General features: G+C 45.9%; 1 protein-coding gene across 5 annotated transcripts in view; it reads left to right on the top strand.

The window, feature by feature from the left end:
• Window positions 1-18,862, top strand: part of SEPTIN11 (septin 11) — a 72,744-nt gene that overhangs the window by 45,858 nt on the left and 8,024 nt on the right. For all 5 annotated transcript variants that reach the window (XR_004645989.1, XM_034772752.1, XM_034772751.1 and 2 more), the window contains exons 4-9: window positions 1,753-1,939; window positions 4,050-4,211; window positions 7,346-7,442; window positions 8,955-9,123; window positions 12,653-12,785; window positions 14,689-14,876. Coding sequence is in view for 4 of the 5 variants with exons in the window: in XM_034772752.1 (XP_034628643.1) it covers window positions 1,753-1,939; window positions 4,050-4,211; window positions 7,346-7,442; window positions 8,955-9,123; window positions 12,653-12,785; window positions 14,689-14,876 (936 nt within the window). In the remaining variant the exon portion in view is untranslated. The remainder of the gene's footprint in view (window positions 1-1,752; window positions 1,940-4,049; window positions 4,212-7,345; window positions 7,443-8,954; window positions 9,124-12,652; window positions 12,786-14,688; window positions 14,877-18,862) is intronic.

Raw genomic sequence — 18,862 nt, forward strand, 5'->3', positions numbered from 1 at the left:
AATCTCCACTCCAAGAGGTAAACCAGGGAGGAATGTGGTGTATCGCACATCCCATCATGCACTGCTGCATACAGCCTTCAAACAGCTGCCCTGCAATCTGGAGCCGGATGTGGTTCCCTGCTCTGGATTCGGATACAAGATGCATTTCTGGCTATCTGCGCAGGGAATGTTTTCAGTTCCTCTGCCTGTGACCCCTAATGGGCTCACCTTCATCCCCTCAGCTGTTATCACCATGAGGTGATATGCAGGTATGCTATGAGACCTGCAATGTCAGGAACATCTCTTGGCTTTGTGCTCCCGTCGCTTCTTGGAGTGTGTTTTCTTGGGCCAGAGACTGCAGGGAGATGAGATGGCAGGAAAGCAGCAGAATTTGAATGTAACTCCACTTAACAGAACAAACACCCACTCCTTGCATTGCTCTCTGGTCCCAAGGCAGGTTAAACAGCAGAACATTAACAAGGTACACGGGTCTGCTCCTTTTCATCTGGGCAGTGTCTTCTAAATGGCTGACTCTAATTTCAGTCTCGAAGGAGCTCTAAAATGTGACTATAAAGCAGGGATTTTGAAGCAATATTTCCTGTGAATGTAAGTGTGTTCAAATCGGGGACCTGCTAATGGGCCATAGCTTTTAAAGTCCGGGAAGGAGCCAACCAGGGAAGGGGGAGGGTGTGAAAGTAGGCGGAGCCATTATTTTTGCTGCGGTCTGGCAGATGAGGCCCAGAACTTCAGCTGATGTAAATTGGCCTCATTCTGTTGAAGTCGCTGATTTACAGCAGCTAAGGATTTACTCCACTGTGTCCAACTGACTGAGCGAGTGCACATTAGCTGCAGGAAAGATTAATTGACTCCATTTAAAGTTTTGTAACCAGCGGATAAGAATTTGGACAATTGCTCTCTCTTAGCATGCACTGTTTGGGGGAGGAGGAATCCAACGAATGCCGGCTATTCAAGGGCCTGATCCTGCAATATGCTGTGGGTTGCCAACTCTTGTCGTCTTTATTGGGAGCTAGGGGTGCTCAGAACCTCAAAGGATCAGTCCCTAACCTATCGAGTTCAGCTTTAGGTGGGTGGTGGCTAGCCCTCAGCAACAAGCGGTTTCAACAGCACTAACTACAAAGCTGGGACTAGGATACCCTTCTCTGAAAGCGCAGTCAGTTAACGAATCAGATCGCATTGCACCGTGACGGCATCTCCAGTAAAGCTGTCAACAACAAAAAACTACTATTAGCTTTGCTCTGAGATCTAAACTCCCGAGAAGCGGTTATCGCAGGTAAGTCTCTCTTCCCTCTAAAATACCAGCCTGGAGTTTGGAACAGCTGGAGTTTGGAATAGCCGGTATTTTTTTTGCATCACACGTATCTGGTCTCTCTTGATGATGCAGACAAGCAAAGGGTTTGTGCTGTCGTGTGTGTTCTTCTCTGGGGTAGATGGGTGTTGTGGCCTCAGTGATTTCAAAGCCCAGGATCTCTTCCATCCACCATAGCTGAGCTCTTGTATGCTGCGTTTTCTTGTGGTCTAAGGTAAAACGCATGGTCATTCAGAAAGGCGTGTGGGCGGGGATGGGGCTTGGCTCCAGTAGAAAATCTCGTGGTGACCATGAGGGTGGTTGACGGCAGTGTCTTAAAATGAGACTCTTTCCTCCCCCCTCCCCCAAAAAAGCAAGGAGATTTCATGTGTGTCGGCCAGTTAGACTGTAACTTACCAATAGTGAATGCCCTAATCTGAGAAGAACTGTTCCTTCCAAATTTTCAGCTATAAGCCCATAGTCGAATATATCGACACTCAGTTTGAAGCCTATCTGCAGGAGGAGCTGAAGATCAAGCGTTCCCTGTTTAATTACCATGACACAAGGATTCACGCCTGCCTATATTTCATCGCACCAACAGGACACTCGCTGAAGTCTCTAGACCTGGTCACCATGAAGAAGCTCGACAGTAAGGTACGCACTACCCATGTCATGCCCCTGTAATGCTCTCCTGCTGCCCCTTAATTTGGCGACCTTGCCAAGGATCTAACAAACTGGGTGTGGAAAATACCCATTCTCTCTAGCAGCTCTGAATGGATAAGAGTGCAGAGAAGGCTTAAAAGAGCTTGTCAGATCTCTAGACAGCAAGAGCAGGTTAGCACTAATGAATTTCTAAAGGCTCTCACCATAAAATGGTGCAAAAAAATTGGGCAAAAATCTGGGTTCTTTTTCATCCAAACTGGTCCATCATGTCCAGTTAGAATGATAACATCACCCACTTTATTCCACACCAGCCGCAAAGGAGCAGCAATCCTGAAACAGGCTGCTGCAAATGAAGGTGTAGTGTCTGCTCTCAAGGACGGCCCTCCTTTCATACTGATAGAGCCACATTTTTGGCATTTGGGGGTCAAAACTCCCCTGTGCTTTGCTGCAAATGCCCCCCTCAAAGCCAAACACTATTTGATATAGTTGATCAGCAATTCTGCACTGCAGGCTAAACAATCCTTACTGATGATGCAGCCAGTGGATCTAGCGGTGGGGGGGACGCTGATTTAGCCCACAGATGGGTAAAGAGAAGCTCATGTTCAAATGTTTCATGTTCAAGAGCATCTTTTAGATGAAAACCCAAGCCCACTTGAAAGGAAGCTGGTATTCCTAAATACTTAAGTGCCCTCTGCCCACCAGCCCTGTGACATGGTCAACTGCTTGCATTCTGGTTTGAAATTCGTGCAGGACAGTAAAGCAGGTAGCTGGAGCTCTTCATTTCATATGCGTAGAATGTTCCACGTCTGTGGAGTGACTCTGGTGCCCGAGAGCCTTGAAGAATTTGTAACAGGTTGCCTGATGATGTGGGTAAAGCTTGGAGTCTGCTTGTTCTGTAGTTGCAAGGATTTGCTGAGAATTTGCCTGTAATTGGCACTAGTCTTAACTTTTCCCTGGACAGGGATTAGTTGCTGTTACAGGGCCATCCTCAGAAAGGAATTAGTTTATGTAATTGAAGAGGATTTTAAAGCACTGTAGTTAAAATGTCTCCACATAGGTCAATATTAACGTCTTCCTTACTGTAGCAGCATTTTATATTGCCACAGGGCAGAACGACTGAAGGAAGGCTACTAATCAGCCATAGATCACACCTCGCAGTACGGTCTTTTCAGAGTTGGTTTAAAAGGCACTGTGTAGCAAGAGCTACATTAACCTATGGCTGTGGTGAGCTGGATCGGCCAGACCCTTGGGGGACTGTAAGCAAGTTACAACAGCCAGCAATCTAGACCAAGAAAGGATACACAGATGATCTTCATTTGTCACAGCAGAGTGTGGCCTGCATGAAGCCCCCTGATTCCTATCGCCCCGTGGTCCTCAGCCAATGTAAGTCAGTTTAGCTCCATCTGAGGATCTGGCTCTGTGTCCAGTTTGTCCCTGTATGTACTTGAAGCTTGCCAGATTTGGTGCCACTCCCCTAGGCAGTATATAGGGGATGCAAACTTCTTTAATGGGGGACAGGGACAAGGTTGCTCATTTCAGGCCAGTGCAATAAAGGGACAATTCATCTCTGTCCAACCCCTATACCTTGGTCATCTGATCTGAACATTTCCTTTTAACACTAGGATGTAGAGGTGCTCAAGGATCAATCTCTAGGCTGTTTTCTGAAGGTGAGCCCTAGAGTAGTTAAGTCTGCTACAGGTCTGAAGAGAATGAGTGCCTAGATGGTAATTTCCTTTGGAACTGTTTGGATAGTCTGTGTGACAACATTTTCTCTCCGCCCTATTTAAAAAATTAAACAAATGCTACAGAAGAGGAAATAAGTGTTGCCAAATTGCATTTGACTTTGAATGGAGCTCTTCTCTACACATGAAATGCAACTGGCGCAATCCTGTCTCAGCCAATGTTTCTTGCTTCACCACATCCTCAAAAATATCAAAAGAATTGGATGGACCGGCAATTCCTGTTCTAGTAGAAAGTTTGTATTGCATCACTGCTTTTATGTGCCATGTTCTTTGTCCTCTTCTGGTTGAATATATTGAGGGAGGTGTCCTTTATGAGGCCATTGGCAAAGTAAAATGCCAGCGCTCTCTTTGCCTTGCAGGTTAACATTATCCCTATAATAGCCAAAGCTGATACGATTGCAAAAAACGAGTTGCATAAATTCAAGAGTAAAATCATGAGCGAGCTGGTCAGCAATGGTGTCCAGATCTATCAGTTCCCAACAGATGAAGAGACAGTGGCTGAGATAAATGCTACAATGAGTGTAAGTATTGTGGGTTTTTTTTTTTGTTGTTTGTTGTTGTTTTTTCTGAACCCATCCATCCCCCACCCCCAGGGAGGAGGAATGCTGCATTCTTTTGCTTTTCCCATTGAAACTCAAATATGAGCCAATAAATAGCTTGATGGAAGCCCCTCTCCACTCTGGTTTGCAGGACTTAATGAAACAGGGTGGGATTGGGCACTGATATTTATTTTAAAAATCTTGAAAAAATATTTCTTCTCTGCTGATCATGTCCTTTCCCATGTGCCTTTCCCCTTACTAAATATTCATATCCCCGGGGGGCAGAGTGATGTAGTGATCAGGGGAGAGGACTTGGAGTGAGGCCTCCTATTCCCACTCGTGGCTTGTTGCTGGGTGATCCACTTCACCTTCCTTTGATTCAGTTTCTGGAGGAGGACTAGAATCAGGCAGCTGGTGCTCTGGTCCCGTGTGGAGCAGTTCTGGGTGGTGCGGTGGTTAAAGTGGTGGGGACTGCTGGCAACTGACCTGTGCTAGCACGAACTGCACCAGTGGTAGCGATAAGAGAGATTTAGGGAAATAAAGCTAGCGTAGCCAGGCCTTTACGCAAGGGTTATGCAGGGAGAGATGAAGTGCACCCTGGGAGGCTTGTTTGCAAAAGCAGAGGAGGAATCTAAGCCCTTTGCCTCTAACTGTTTTACAGTAGCACATAAAGACCCCCAGCCAAGATCAGGGCCCCATCGTGCTAGGAGCTGTACATACACGTAGTGATCTGGCTGTCCAAGGGTAGGGACGCCCAGAGCCAGGGGGTTGCATCCCTGCCTATCCTGGCTAATAGCCATGGATGGACCTATCCTCCATGAATTTATCTAGTTCTTTTTTGAACCCAGTTATTCTTTGGTGAGAGCAAAGGTTCAACACTCTGCCACTGCTCTTCCCCAGGTGAAGCCCAGGGCTGACTAGCTGCTTGGTATCCTGGAACACAGATTTTATTTGTTCTGTTTTTTGGCAATTAGAACCATTGTCTTGAGGCAATGGGCCATTTTTGCCATTCTATCAACTTAGCTCATGGTTACAACTCGGGCGGCCTAGAATCACGTTCGCTGTGCTTGGCTGAGAGTCTGTTTCTAGCCACACTTAGTGCAAGAAAACTATTTCGATTTTGTTATATTTAAAACAATATATTGAAGTTTGTTTCTTGGGAATATCTCTGGTGCCCACTGCTGTATTAACAGCGCCTCACAAACATTAAAGGGCCCTGTTGTGTCTAGCTGCCTTCCCAGAGCCACAAGGTGAGTCTGGGCAGTGCCTTAACCAGAAGGCTGTCCTTGCTGTCTGTGGTGCCAGCAGTAAACTGCAGGTTGTCCTCTGTGGCTCCGTGCCGGAGCTCTGGTCATGGAGTTGCACAGTGAAGTGACTGCTCTGCAGCTGGGAGCAAGCATCCCAGCACAGGGTAGACCGACATGCACTAGCTTTGCTGGAGCTCAGAGGCAGCACGGGCAGCGACTTGGGCTAGCTGGCCAAGTATGTATGAGCCCGCAGCCCTGGGTACGTACTCGGGTGGCTAGCCTGAGCTGCTGCCCACGCTGCTGTTGAGTTAGTGTATGTCTGTCCCTCCGTGCTGGGAGGCACTCTCGTGGCTGCAGTGTGGATGTAGCCTGAGAGTTGGGATGTTCCAGGAAAGCAGGAGTGGGTGAGCAGAGTGAAATCCAGCCCGTGTCCCTGGGGCAGCAGAACTCCAAGAGGGAAGGGGGCGCAAAATCCCAGTGGGTGCATGCCTGGCACAGTGCAGAGCCCAGCCCTGCAATCGGCCCGCATGGCAGCAAGGAAGGGAGGGGAGAGGCAGGTGCCTGGGGAGGAGAAGCACATCCTGCTTTGCACCCCTTTGGGGCTGAGCAGAAAGGCCAGTGGGAGTTTGTTTTAGCGAGGGAGCTGCAGCTGCTCCATGGCCAGGCAGGGAGAATTTCTCCTTCCATCCATCTGCCCCGTTCTTGGCTTGGCTGCCCAGGCACTGGTCTCTGGACTCGCCCCTTGGTCCATACCAGCCCTTTCAAAGGACAGGCTATGAAAATACCACCTGGCCAAGCTCTCCCGAGGCTGGCGTGCAGGCCCAGCTTCCTCTTGGCAGGGGTTTTGTGCATCTCTTCCAGCTGCCGGGACTGTCTGAAATCCCCTTTCAGGGCTTTGATCAGCTGCCTTCGTCCTGGTCTCTCTCCTCCCTTCTCCCAGAGCAGCTGGGTGGTGGGAAATGGGCGGAGCCTCGCTCCATCTCCTCTCCCTACCTTCTCCCCACTCATACTCAGGCATGATCTCTGGCTCTCTCCTTACTGGCTAGCACAACCGGCCGTAGCGGGTCCCAAGTGTGCTGCTGCTGCTGCAAATTAACACACACCTACCCCGGTAGGAAGCCAGGGACGAGTTGTGAAGAAGGCTGCCTCCAGGGAGGGTGCAGTTTACACACCACCTCTTGCTTAGGGCTGTGTCTGCAGTCACAGCCTAGCCCTTTGCCCGGAAGATCTAACCGTTACTTCTAGCTACTGCAAATGGCTGAATTAAAAGGCTTCAGCAAACATTTAATTTTTTAACTTGGCCCCTTCTTTTGAGAAGCACAGTTGTTTTTACTGTGTGGCATTTGATTTTTTTTTTTTAACATTCAAATCCGTTTCCATTTTGATTGCCTTGTGCAAAGGACACCCGTACCGGGTTTAACATTTGTATGTTTCCTCCGATAGACACACAGAGAAAAGAAAATTCATGACTCTCCTATTTGCAGGTTTTCATCTCTGTCCCATCTCAAACAATAAAGGGGTTAAATTTGTTATGAAAATGAACATGTTGGGTATTAAGCTGCAGTGAAGCGCACTGACCTTTATATTTTAAAGTCCATGTTGTAACGAAATGCAAGTGCTGTGGTTTACTAGGACTCTTTTGTGGGAGGTGGCTCATTTGCTTTAGATTTTTCCTATCTGAAGTCAGAGCATGCCTCTGATCTAGAGCCTCCATTGATCATCCAAAGACACCAGCTGGATTGCAAAGACATTTTAGTAACTTGAAATAAAAAATCACAGCTGCTATAGTAAATAGAGCTTTCTTCGAAAACACTCCCTGGCAAAGCAACACAGGAAATCTCTAATCTCTTTGTCTCTTTGCTTTTGTAGGTCCATCTTCCATTTGCTGTTGTTGGCAGCACTGAAGAAGTGAAGATTGGCAATAAGATGAGCAAGGCCAGGCAGTATCCATGGGGGGTTGTGCAGGGTATGTCCAAAGAGAAACAAAAACTCCTTGTTTTTATGCCATCCAGTTTAAAAACAAAAATTGCTGATCTGTGGAGGCTGCTTGCCAATTTCTGCCCTTGGGCAGTAAGAACTTTGCAGTGGTCAAAAAGGCCATTTAAAAAGCAAAACAAAACAGGGTTTCGTAAGCACTTCTTAAAGTTGAGTTTTGTCTCTTGGTCACTTGTGAAAAGCGTGAGCCTACAACCTGACTGATCTGGGGAAGGGCAGGTTAGACTTCAGAGATGTTAGCAAATATTTCATGTGTCACTTATTTTTCTTTTTTAAATGGTCTCTTCTTATGTTCCTGGCATTTCTGTGCCAGCAAACTAACTCTGAATAACAAGGAATGGTCAGCCGGTTGAATGGTTTGCTTTATTTTCTTTCTTTCTCTCTCGCACATGGTGGGATTTTCAAGGAATGCAGCACTTGCCTTACTCTTCTCTGATGAAAGTCAATGGGAGTTTTCTCATTGATTGAAATGGGATCGGAGTTAAGCAAATGCTGAGTGCTTGTGAAACTCTCATCCAGAAATTCTAACAAAATGCCAAAAAAGGCCAAATTCTCCCCTTGGATGTGCTGGTCCCTCTGGAAGTCATTGGAAGCCCCGCGTCTACCTGCGAATAGAACTTGTCTCTGAGGGCATGTCTACACTGCATGCTAAGCCTGGGTGTGTGGGAGTCGGGCTTGTGGAATTGGTGCCTCCACACCCACACTTGTGTCCACACTGCATTGTAAACCTGGGCTTACAACTGCTGGCCCCGGGTCCCCAGGCAGTGCTAGTGCATCCATGCTGCACTACTCAGACTGTCTGACTCTGATCTGCAGCTTGAGCTGCGTCCACATTGCAAAATGACAGGCTTGGACCCAAGTCTCAGCAGGAATTGGGCTCTGACCCACTGCCCTGGTAGGGTTCACGGACCCGGGTCCTGAGTTCTTGCTGATCCGAGGTAGACTGAATTGTGTGTGGACAGAAGGGGAGCTTGGACTCGAACCGGAGTCAGACCCCGGTGTTAGTGTGCAGTATAGACATACCCTTAATGTATGAAAAACCAGCCCAGAATGTATAGACACTGGTAAAGCGTGCGCCCTGCAGTTCACCCCCACTGCAGCTCCCCAAGTGGTAGTAATGGTGGATGGCGTGAAATGGAGGGGGCCTGGTTATTTTTACCACTGTACTGTCTAATCCTGCCAGCACGGATAGTGCTAGTGCCCTGCTCTTGGTGCGCACTCAGGCAGGGGACGTAGAGGTATCCGACTGGAAAGCAGCATGTGAGTGACCCAGCACAACAAACTGCAAGAGTGTTTGCAAAATAATTCGTCGGCTGTTAGAATATTTTCCTGCAGTATCCTCCTGTTCCTGTTGATAACACAAGCTGCTCGCCGAGCAACTTGAAACCATGAAGAAAGAGCAAAGGGGAAAATCCGCTGAATGCTGGATGTAGCTTTCTTTTTTCTTCCTCGATGACCATTTTTCTTTTCGTTTCTTTTGCAGTTGAAAATGAAAACCATTGTGACTTTGTGAAGCTGCGTGAGATGCTGATCCGGGTGAACATGGAGGACTTGAGAGAGCAGACGCACACCCGGCACTATGAATTGTACAGGCGCTGTAAGCTAGAAGAAATGGGATTCAAAGACACTGACCCTGATAGTAAACCATTCAGGTATGAAAGCATAACAAAGGCCATATTCCTTTGTGGGTGTGAGTGACAGCAGTTTTCCTTCTCTACCCTCCTACACTCGCCTTGGGGTTTTTTTTTTGTTTTCCCTCATCCAAACAGCCAAGCATGTTGCCTTTTCAGCACCCCAAGTCCTGGCTAGAGTGAGTTAAATCCAAAATTAGACTCTGATTGCATTGCCACTATTACGCCACTAAGTCAGCCTGCGCCGAAATCTGAGATGTGTGTATGCTTTGAGTCACCTCTGAGAGTGAGTAACCTATTGTGAGGGGAAGGTTTTTTAATTGTGAAGGGAAACAGTCATGTTAATCCTTGAGATTGCAAATAGATTGTCTGCCGGCACCCATCAATGCAAACAGGATTTCTCTCTGCTCCTTGGCAACACAAACCTAGGTGTGTTCCATAGCTCAAGGTAAAAGCTGCGGCCTTGTTCTCCTCTCACCAATGCTCGCATAACATCATTGATCTCCATGGCGTGGGGGAGAGGAGTCAGGCCCCCGGTCTAGAAGGTAAGGCCAGACTGACACCAGTGTTAAGCTTCAATGACTAGGCGAAGTTCCACCGGCACGAATGAGAGGGAGCCGGGCCCCTGCTCTGTAACCAGCTGAAGTGTGAAGTTTATTTGACTTCCTTTCCAGAGAGCAATGACTTAAGATGGGCTCAGCCCTTCCCTTTCAGGAATCCAAGGAATTTCCATTGCTTCCTGTGTACTTGAGGCCACTTTTGCCCAAGTTATAAGTAGAAAGGAAATGTGGAAAGTACCTAATTGTATACATCGGGTGGATGCTAGTTTAAAGTACGCCCACTCCCTTTCCTGGAGTAGTTGTATTTCCAAAATGAGGGAAAACGGTAGTGTAGGGATTGTATCCATTATTCCTCCCAAGACAAGCAAATATGCATTTCCTCGCGTCTGAGTAGTGGTCTGCAGTGGGCACGTCCACAGCACTGCCGGTTCCTCAGCTGGTTTACATTACTCCGTCAGGAGCAGTAAGCGTTCGATTCATCTTAAGCCAAGCTGGCTAGGAGACCGCAGCAAACTGTTTACGCTAAACAGGATGTTGCAGAAAGGAAGCATGTAAATGAGAGGCCAGTATCAGTGCAATTAAGCTCATTGCAGGAATGCAGGCCACTGCTTGTGTTGGCTCAAAGAGGTGCTAAAATAGGAGGAAGTGTCTGTGTTCCTTAAGAGAAGGTTTTGGTTTTGTCTTTTTGTTTGAGAAGAGGTGGTTTGTTCCTCACAAAAAACAGACAGTGTCTCTTTACTATTGTACTCCCCTTGCTGCTCGTGCATTTTCCTCCTCTTTGTGGAATCCTTTCCCTGTCGCTTGGGTTGTTAACTGACCTATCAATTTTTAAAATAAAAGCTAGAATGTTTGTTTTTAATTTGACAGTAATTTGGAGACATGTTTTCCTTCATTGGATGTAAATGTTCAGATTCTGGGAGTTTTCTCTGGAATGTAGGTTTATGCCTCTTTGTTGGCTAGCTGAAGTTACAGCGTCTCTTGAGAGCTGCGACTGGAAGAACTTGCTGAAATCCCAAATGGCCTTGCTTTTATACTCCTCCAGGCTGGAAGTGAGTTTTCCATATGTAATTTTGAATTGCTGGGCCAAATTCTCTGCTGGAATAACGGCAGAGAGGTCAGCGGTGTTGCCCCAACAAAAATTTTGGCCCAGATGAATTCTGGGCAAGTCATGGAGTTCTGCCAGCAGAGAATTTGCCCCAGACAAATTCCAAGGAAGTCAGTGGTATTACATCAACAAACAATTTAGCTTGCTGGCTTTCGTGTATTTGAAAGTTTCGCACGAAGGGTGGGATTTCCAACTGTAGTTGAGGACCTAACTTTGGTAGGCTCTTCTGCAAATCCCAGTCTAAAATAGTAAAGTAATATCAGTAAAAATGAGTAATTTTGTCTGTCGACGGAAAAAACCCTGCATGAGCTGGCCAGCCTTCCTCCTTCCACACCACCCTGCTCTTTTGTTTGTTACCAAGATGTGGGTTGCAAGGCAGGATATGGAGTGCTTTCAGTTTGGTTTTGTAAGGCTCTGCTGCTCTCTAGAATACTATATTGCAACTGCAGTTTCTAATCTTCACCCAACTGAACAGATAAAACTGAAAGCACGCACAGAGAGCAGCTCTGTTGATGAAGAAGTGTTATCCAGAGCCTATACTTGGACACTTAAAGGATTTCAATTCGAGATGGGCCACAAACAGAACCTTCTATCTAAAACTGAGTTTCAGGTAGATTCTGATTCGTTTCTCTGGATCTTTACCCTATTATTACCAGTCTGGGACTGTTTCCAGTCCAGATCCAAAAGAAGCTCATTTTTCATTTTCCCATTCTCCGATGGTGAGAATCTCACAAGAACTGAACCTGATGAGACTTCAACCATTCAAGTGCTGGGAACCCAGCCAGGTCAGCTGGCACCAGGAGACTGCTGTCTGTCTGATACTGCAGGAGAGCAGCTCCTGAGAGACCCATTCCTGCAAGGGGCTGTGGGAGCTGGGGTTGCTCAGCACTGTGTGCAGGATTAAACCCAAGATGTAGCAATCTGAAGGCTGTCTGATTGGGATTGCGCGAAGGACTAACGAAGACAATCCCGGCACGAAATGAAGAATAAAGCACCGGCCCAAAGCAGGAGCAAATGTTTCACTAACTCGGTTTTAATTTTCCTCATTGTGCCTATGCATAGAACGTAGCCTGGGTGTAAACCCAAAATCCACATCAATGGAGCTTTAGTTGGGATTGTTTGTTCTCAGGAATGCAACCTGGGGAAGAGTTGCCAGCAAACTCCAGCTATCCTTTTGACTGAGATTTTTTCAAAGCCACGAAAGTAATAAAATTAATGGGAATTTGGCTTCCAAATCCCCCGAGTGACTCTGAAAATTGCAGCTCTATGTGTAGGGGTGTGTGGGCCGATTTTATCCCCCGAGGTCTGCTGCAGCATCTCCTCACTGGGTAGTAAATCAGTGTCAAGGAACAAATGCCATTGTGTTGATGGAGGAATGAAGAATTTAAAGCTGTAAAAGATGGTGATTCAGAGGAAGAACAATAGTCCTTTACGAAACATACCAGCCCAGAATCTGTGTTCTGTTAATCCTGGATCCATGGATCCTACATAGGCTAGATGCCAGACAAACAGAAGATGAGGCAAGAAGATTGGGAGCAGAGAGAAATGTATAACTGATCAGCGGTGGAAGGCTATGATGGCAGCTGGATTGCAGTAAATGCATATGCAGTAGCTGCGTCTGAAGCTGAGTCACTCTTGCTGCCTGTTAAGTGACTTGCAGACCCTGAAAGCCTGTATCTGTGTTATAACTTCCCAAACTGGAAGTTCCTTCCAGAAAACTGGAACTGAGATCCAGACAATGGGATCAGGTCTCTTCTCTGAAATTCCATGGCAATGCTGAGTGAGGGGTGACATGCCAAGAGCCCCAAAGTCTGGGGCAAATATCTCTGGTCCATGCACTAAGTGTAATCTTGACTGTTTTTTCCCTTGTTTTTATTTGTAATAGTCTCCAGGAGACCTATGAAGCGAAGAGGAATGAATTCCTGGGTGAGCTGCAGAAGAAGGAGGAAGAAATGAGACAGATGTTCGTCATGAGAGTGAAGGAGAAAGAAGCGGAGTTGAAAGAAGCGGAGAAAGATGTGAGTGATTGCTAACCAAAAGGGTTACGCACAGGGGTTTACACTGGGAGCTTGAAAGGGACCTAAAGGGCTTAGGCATTTGGATTCCACTGAGAGGAAGGATGGCCCACTGGTTAGGCCATGTGCCTAGGTGTTAGGAGACGTGGGTTCAAGTCCCTGCTCTGCCATAGACTTCCTGTGGGACATAGGGCAAGTCAGTTAGGGCCAGATTTTTAAAGGTGTCCAGGCACCTAAATTGATTTTTCAGTGGGCGTTAGACACCTAAGCACCTGACCTAAGGTCCCCGTGCCTCAGTTCCCCTGCCCGGACAGTGAGGTTAATCGCACTTCCTGGCTTCTCAGGGTGGTTGTGAGGATACGGACATTAAAGAGGGGCTCAGATACAGGGGGGACATAAATACCGTCGGCACAGAGAACTCCCTCGGGCTTCTTTGTAAAACCCCAGCCGCCATGTGATGCTGGCTCTGCAGATGGGAGTCGTTCCTGCCCAATGAACGGGGCATACTTGCTAGGTCATACAGCTCAGTGATTCCCCTTCGCCCAAAGCACTGGGGACAGCTGCAGTCTGGGGAGCTGATGGCTTTACAGGATGGCACCCAGCGCTACAGACTCTCTGGCTTTGAAGGGGCCACGTTTCAACCATTACAGTCCTTTGAAACCTGGTGGCTGCATCGAACCTTTCAGCAGCTCAGCACTGTTCTCTGGACTCCCACCCACTGCAGGGGCGGGGTTTCTCAGAGTGCAGCCCCAAAGGGCACAGCCGAACTGTCGTTATCCAAGAAGTCCATGTGAACAGGAGCTGCTCTGTGGAGCTCTAAGGCCGAGGGCCCAATTCCCTGCTTCCTTGCACCTTGTGTTGACCCGTTGTATCTCTGCAAAGGGGGTGGAACGTGCCACCGGGTCAGAGTGGTAGCATTTTGCACCCACTGTCTACTCGCTTTGTGTGAATGTAGCTGTCTCCACATGGTGCAGGGCCGAGGAGAATCAAAACCTGTGTGTGTAAGTGCACAGATATCTATGAATGTTTTGAGAGATTCTGGGGGGGCTTTTCATCTGGTGATCATGTAGCAGTTTTGCTGGTCACCAATGTACAACAGTTTGTCACTGCACACACATGAAAACACAAATTGTATGAGTCTGTTCATTTAAAATGAACAAGACCCATCGCTGTAAGCTTCCCAGTGCCCGGAATTGGGAATGAGTTATCTAGCAGTCCCCAAAAAGCCTGAAGATATGGTGGAGGAGAAATGCTAGTTGGCTTGGGTCTTTCATGCAGTCATCTCAAATCCATGTCAGTACTTAAATGAAATAGATGTTTAAGGCAGTTCTCACACGTAGCTTTCCTGCAGCGAAAGGTGAAATCCTAACTCCTTGAAGCCCATTGGCAGAATAACTAGTATATAAGCACCCAGTAATACCTCTCCATGCTTTGCCCCTCCTTGTAGAATACCAGGAATGTTTAAAATCCCTTTAGGAAAATTTCTTTTTTAAAATCAGTAAAACTTGGTTTTGTGGTGAAGGCCCTGGAGTGGGAAGATCTGCCTCCAATTCCCAGCTCTTCCACAGCCTTCCTGTGGGACCTAGGGTAAACATTTTCAAAAGTGCCTCAATGACTTAGGCTTCTTCATGCATAAGAAATTTTGGAAATGGGATTTAGGCTCCTACGTCCCACTGACTTTCAATCTGACCCTTATTCTTTCTCTACCTCGGTTACGTAATACTTCCTTTGGCCGTCTTGTCTGCTTAGATTGGGAGCTCTTCAGGGCAGTTCTGCTTTACGTGCGTGCAGAGCCCCTAGACCAGTGGGACCCCTGTAGGAAGTGCTGTAATACATACAAATAAGAAAAAGCAATCTTCTTTTCCCCTCCCCTCCAACTCGATCATCCCCCTCCCTGTCTGGGCAGCTTCACGAAAAGTTTGACCATCTCAAGCGGACGCACCAAGAAGAGAAGAAAAAAGTGGACGACAAAAAGAAGGAGCTTGAGGAGGAGCTGAGCAACTTCCAGAAGAAGAAGGCAGCCGCTCAGCTACTACAGTCACAGGCTCAACAGGCTGGTTCCCAACAAACCAAGAAAGACAAGGACAAGAAAAAGTAAGGGGCTGTCGCACTACAACCTTGTGGCCTTATTCCAGTGTGTGGGGTTTTTTTTTCTGTTGCGTGTCTGTATTTGCTTTTTCCCATCATCAGACTGGAAACTGGGCTTTTTACCAGACTGATCAAATAAAATATGATCTCCCAGGGGCGGGCTGGGGAGATGATTTTAAGGTTTCATTAAAAGGGTACCGTAAAGTTTAATTGATCCCTCTGCCTGGTTTGAGAGAGCAGTCAGAAAGTGGAGGTCTAATCTGTGATTTCTCAAGCATCTTCGGAACCAACTTTGGGACACTAAGGTCACAGACTTACTCTCCTGAACCCATTAAGAGCGTCTCTACTTGTACTTCCTTCCCCCATTTATACTTTAAATATAGTTCCTGATTCTAAATACTTTAGGGTTGCGGTTATAGCTATAAACGCCTTTAAAACCAAAAGCTTAACAGCCATGTCATTTTGACATGGAACATCCTAGTGCCAAAAAGTGAATACTTGGGTTTTTGTTTGTTTTTTTTAAACTATGGTACCTATAATTACAGGTTAATTTAATTCATGTAGTATCAATTCAACATAATAAGATAGCACAACTGATACATCTAGCAAAAGATAAATGGCATTGCATTTTATACTATTATGTATTTACACTCGTGAGGCAATTCTACTCTCAAATACTTACGGGGCTTCCGAATGGCAGAATGTATCCAAGGGCAGAATTTGTCCCTTTATTGGCTTTGTTCCATACACTGCTTTAAAACCCCCAAAACTGTCTCGGGATTGGAGACTTACAATGAAACCAAACAAGTTTGACAGAGCTGAAGTACAAAAAGAATGGATTGTCTGTATAGCAGAACAGGACAATCTATTCTAAAAGGCCAGTCTTAGGTAAGAAGTACCAATCTCAGATAGGGTAGGGTTCCTCTTTGATTCCTTCCCAGGTTGCCTGAGATAAAAGCACACATTTATTTTACTGAAATCACATACCCTATAGAGAGAATGATACTGTAGAATCTCACTGAGTAACACACTTTTTAATCCACACAAAACATTGTTGTCTCCAGACCTCAGCAAATGTTTAATAGCCAATGCTCCTGCAAGGTCTTGCATTATACATAGGGCATTTCCTGGTATTCTATGAAATACGGTCATAAATAATTAACACTAAGCTGTCGTTGACAAAAGAACAATGGTTGAAGTGCAATTAATGATGTGGCATTTTTTGCTTTTGATTTGGTCACCTAAGGCTTGTCTGCAAGTGGAGTTATTCAGGAATGACTGGTGTGCTTTAAATTCCCAGCCTATCTTAATCTGAATTGACTCTCAAGTGTGGGGAAGACCTTACTTGCGAATTGACTAACTTCAACTATTCATAAGAGGACTAGTGAGCTTCTACTTTATTTTGTGTACACTAGTGTATTTTTCTACAATGGGCAGTGGCACCGTGCTCTCATCCTTGTACCAGTAGAAGCCGGAGTGTGTGTGTCTCTCGTTTCTGCTGCTGGATCAGTGCTCTGAAAATCACGCCCAGCAAAGAGATTTAAAACAATGACGGGCCAGTTCCTCACTTGATGTAAATCCATGTAGCTCCTAGGGAGCCATGCTGGCTTACTCTAGCTGAGAATCTGGGTCTGAAAGCTTACGCAAAGACCAGCATAGAGAAAATACAGCGTTTTCATGTGTACTGGAAACTCATGTAATTAAATAATCCAAAAAGCAGATCAGTACAGAACTAATAATATCTGGCAGCAACCTTCCTAGGATGCTGAGATTTCTCCCTTGTGCGTTCTCTGTAAATAGGATAGACTGGAACAAGGGTCCTGCCTGGCATGGCTGTTCCCACATTGTGTTCCCCTAGTATTATGGCCTTTTTCTAAGTAACTTGGAACTTTTGATGACCTTTTCCTACTCAGAAATCTTTTCAATGGCGCTGCTAATTTAATATTTATATAAAATCTGCAATAGATTTCTTCATCTCTTCTGTATCAGACTGAAGCTATATGCAGTGGGGTTTGGTTTTGTAACTTTCAATAGTAGATGTTAGCTACTAGTTGTTCCTGTGAATTCTTCTGGCACCTGCATGAGATTGGTGTATTATATACGTCCTGTTTCTAGCTGCCATTACAAATCACATGGTTTCTATTCTGCCATAGAAATCCAGTCATGAGGAACATGCACTTTGCTTTGTAAATATGTTTTAAAATAGTCTCGCCTCTCAGTATCATTCCACACCAGCTGTTGGGAGTTGCTCAAATTGTTTTGTAATGTTCAAATTGCTAACAGAAGCTGGAAAGGAAAATGCGGATGCATCTGCATTGTAGCATATCTTGGTTCCTAAAACCTTTAAATTTCCTCTTGCACTCTAATGAAATGCTACAGTTTTAATAGGTAAGGGTTTTTCTTTTTCTTTTTGAACTGCGGTGGCATGACTGTGATGTTTTATACAATTACAGTGGAAATCAGGCTAATCCCTGAAATGCTCTCAGCTGGATTTCCCTTGTAGCCTCCCCAGAATGCAATTTATTGGACTGCTTCTTTTTAAAGGCAGGATTACACCTCTGTAACTTGGACCACTGAAACCGTATCAAAATTCTGCACAAGCCAGAATGATGAAACAGGGCCAAATTCTCTCCTCACCTAACTCCATTGGAGAGAATTTGGTCCCATCCTATGAGAATAAACAGCTGTCCTTATTACTTCCTTTTTACTGTGTTTTTCTGATGGATTCCTGAGTGAAATGAGATCTACAATTCACACACATTTTTCTAACATTTTTTGTTGATAGCCCTGATTGAGGAAAGAATTTTGAGTGGGGGCAGCACTTAAGCATGGGCATAAGTCCCCGGGAGTTAAAGGTATATCATTATTAACTTTTGCATTACCACAGCACCTAGGGGCCCTATTTGTAGACCAGGCCCCAGTGTGCTAGGCGCTGTACAACCATATGCTTAAGCGCTTGCCTAAATCCTATCCTGATCCCATAATCTTAGCTGTGGCCTTGGCATTTCTTCATACCTACATGTTCCAGTGGCAGTTGCTGGCAACGAGTGTGGTCATGGCACAACCAGAGTAGGTCCTTTTTTAATAAGATCAGTGAAATGTTTCTCGGCTCTTGCCTGTTCCATTGAATAGGTCGTCAGCTGCGTACTTAGATGTGTGCGTTGTTTTACTTGCAATTTCTCAGACAAGCACAGGAGTTGGAACTCTTTTTTTTTGTTTGGCTGCTTTAAGGTAAAGTCACTTTGTAAAACAGTACAAGAAACTTCGCTTCCAACTTCCTTTTAATGAAAGGAATTTTCAAACCGATGCAAATATACTAGGCCGTATTCGGTCCTGGTAGAAGTCCTTAAACTACCCCATGCAGGGTGTTCAGTTGGGGCCTGGGACAACCCCCATTGAAGAGAGACTCCAACTGATTTCAGTGGGATCCGGATCAAACCGGTAGGCTACGTTCTCAAAAGTTATGAGTGACCTTAAAGTGCGCAACTTGAGACGCCTTAAAGGGGCCTAGTTTTCAGAAAATGTTAAACATCCGCTCTCTGAAAATCAGAATCCCTTTTAAGGTGTCCTAGGGCTGGTCTACACTGGGGGTTGATGTAAGATACGCAACTTCCGCTATGGGAATAGCGTAGCTGAAGTCGACATATCTTATTTTGACTTACCTCAGGTCCTCATAGCGCGGGATCGAAGGCCGCGGCTTCCCCGTCGACTCCGCTACCACCACTCGCCCTGGTGGAGTTCCAGAGTCGATGGGAGCACGTTCGGGGATCGATTACCACCTGCCAATTCGGCGGGTACTCTGGACGTACCCTTAGGTTGGGCATGCAAAATCACTAGGCACTTCTGAAAATATTGGCCTAAGTCACTATCAAACAGTAACCTAGTTTGGACTAACTACGTGGTTTGTTTTTCTCCACTCAGTTTTTCTTTGCTTTTGCTTGTCATATAGAATAGAATTGACTCCAATTTTAAAATTGGTTTCACTCCTTTTT

This window comes from Trachemys scripta, chromosome 5 (assembly GCF_013100865.1).
Source record: "Trachemys scripta elegans isolate TJP31775 chromosome 5, CAS_Tse_1.0, whole genome shotgun sequence".
Taxonomy (NCBI): Eukaryota; Metazoa; Chordata; order Testudines; family Emydidae; genus Trachemys; species Trachemys scripta.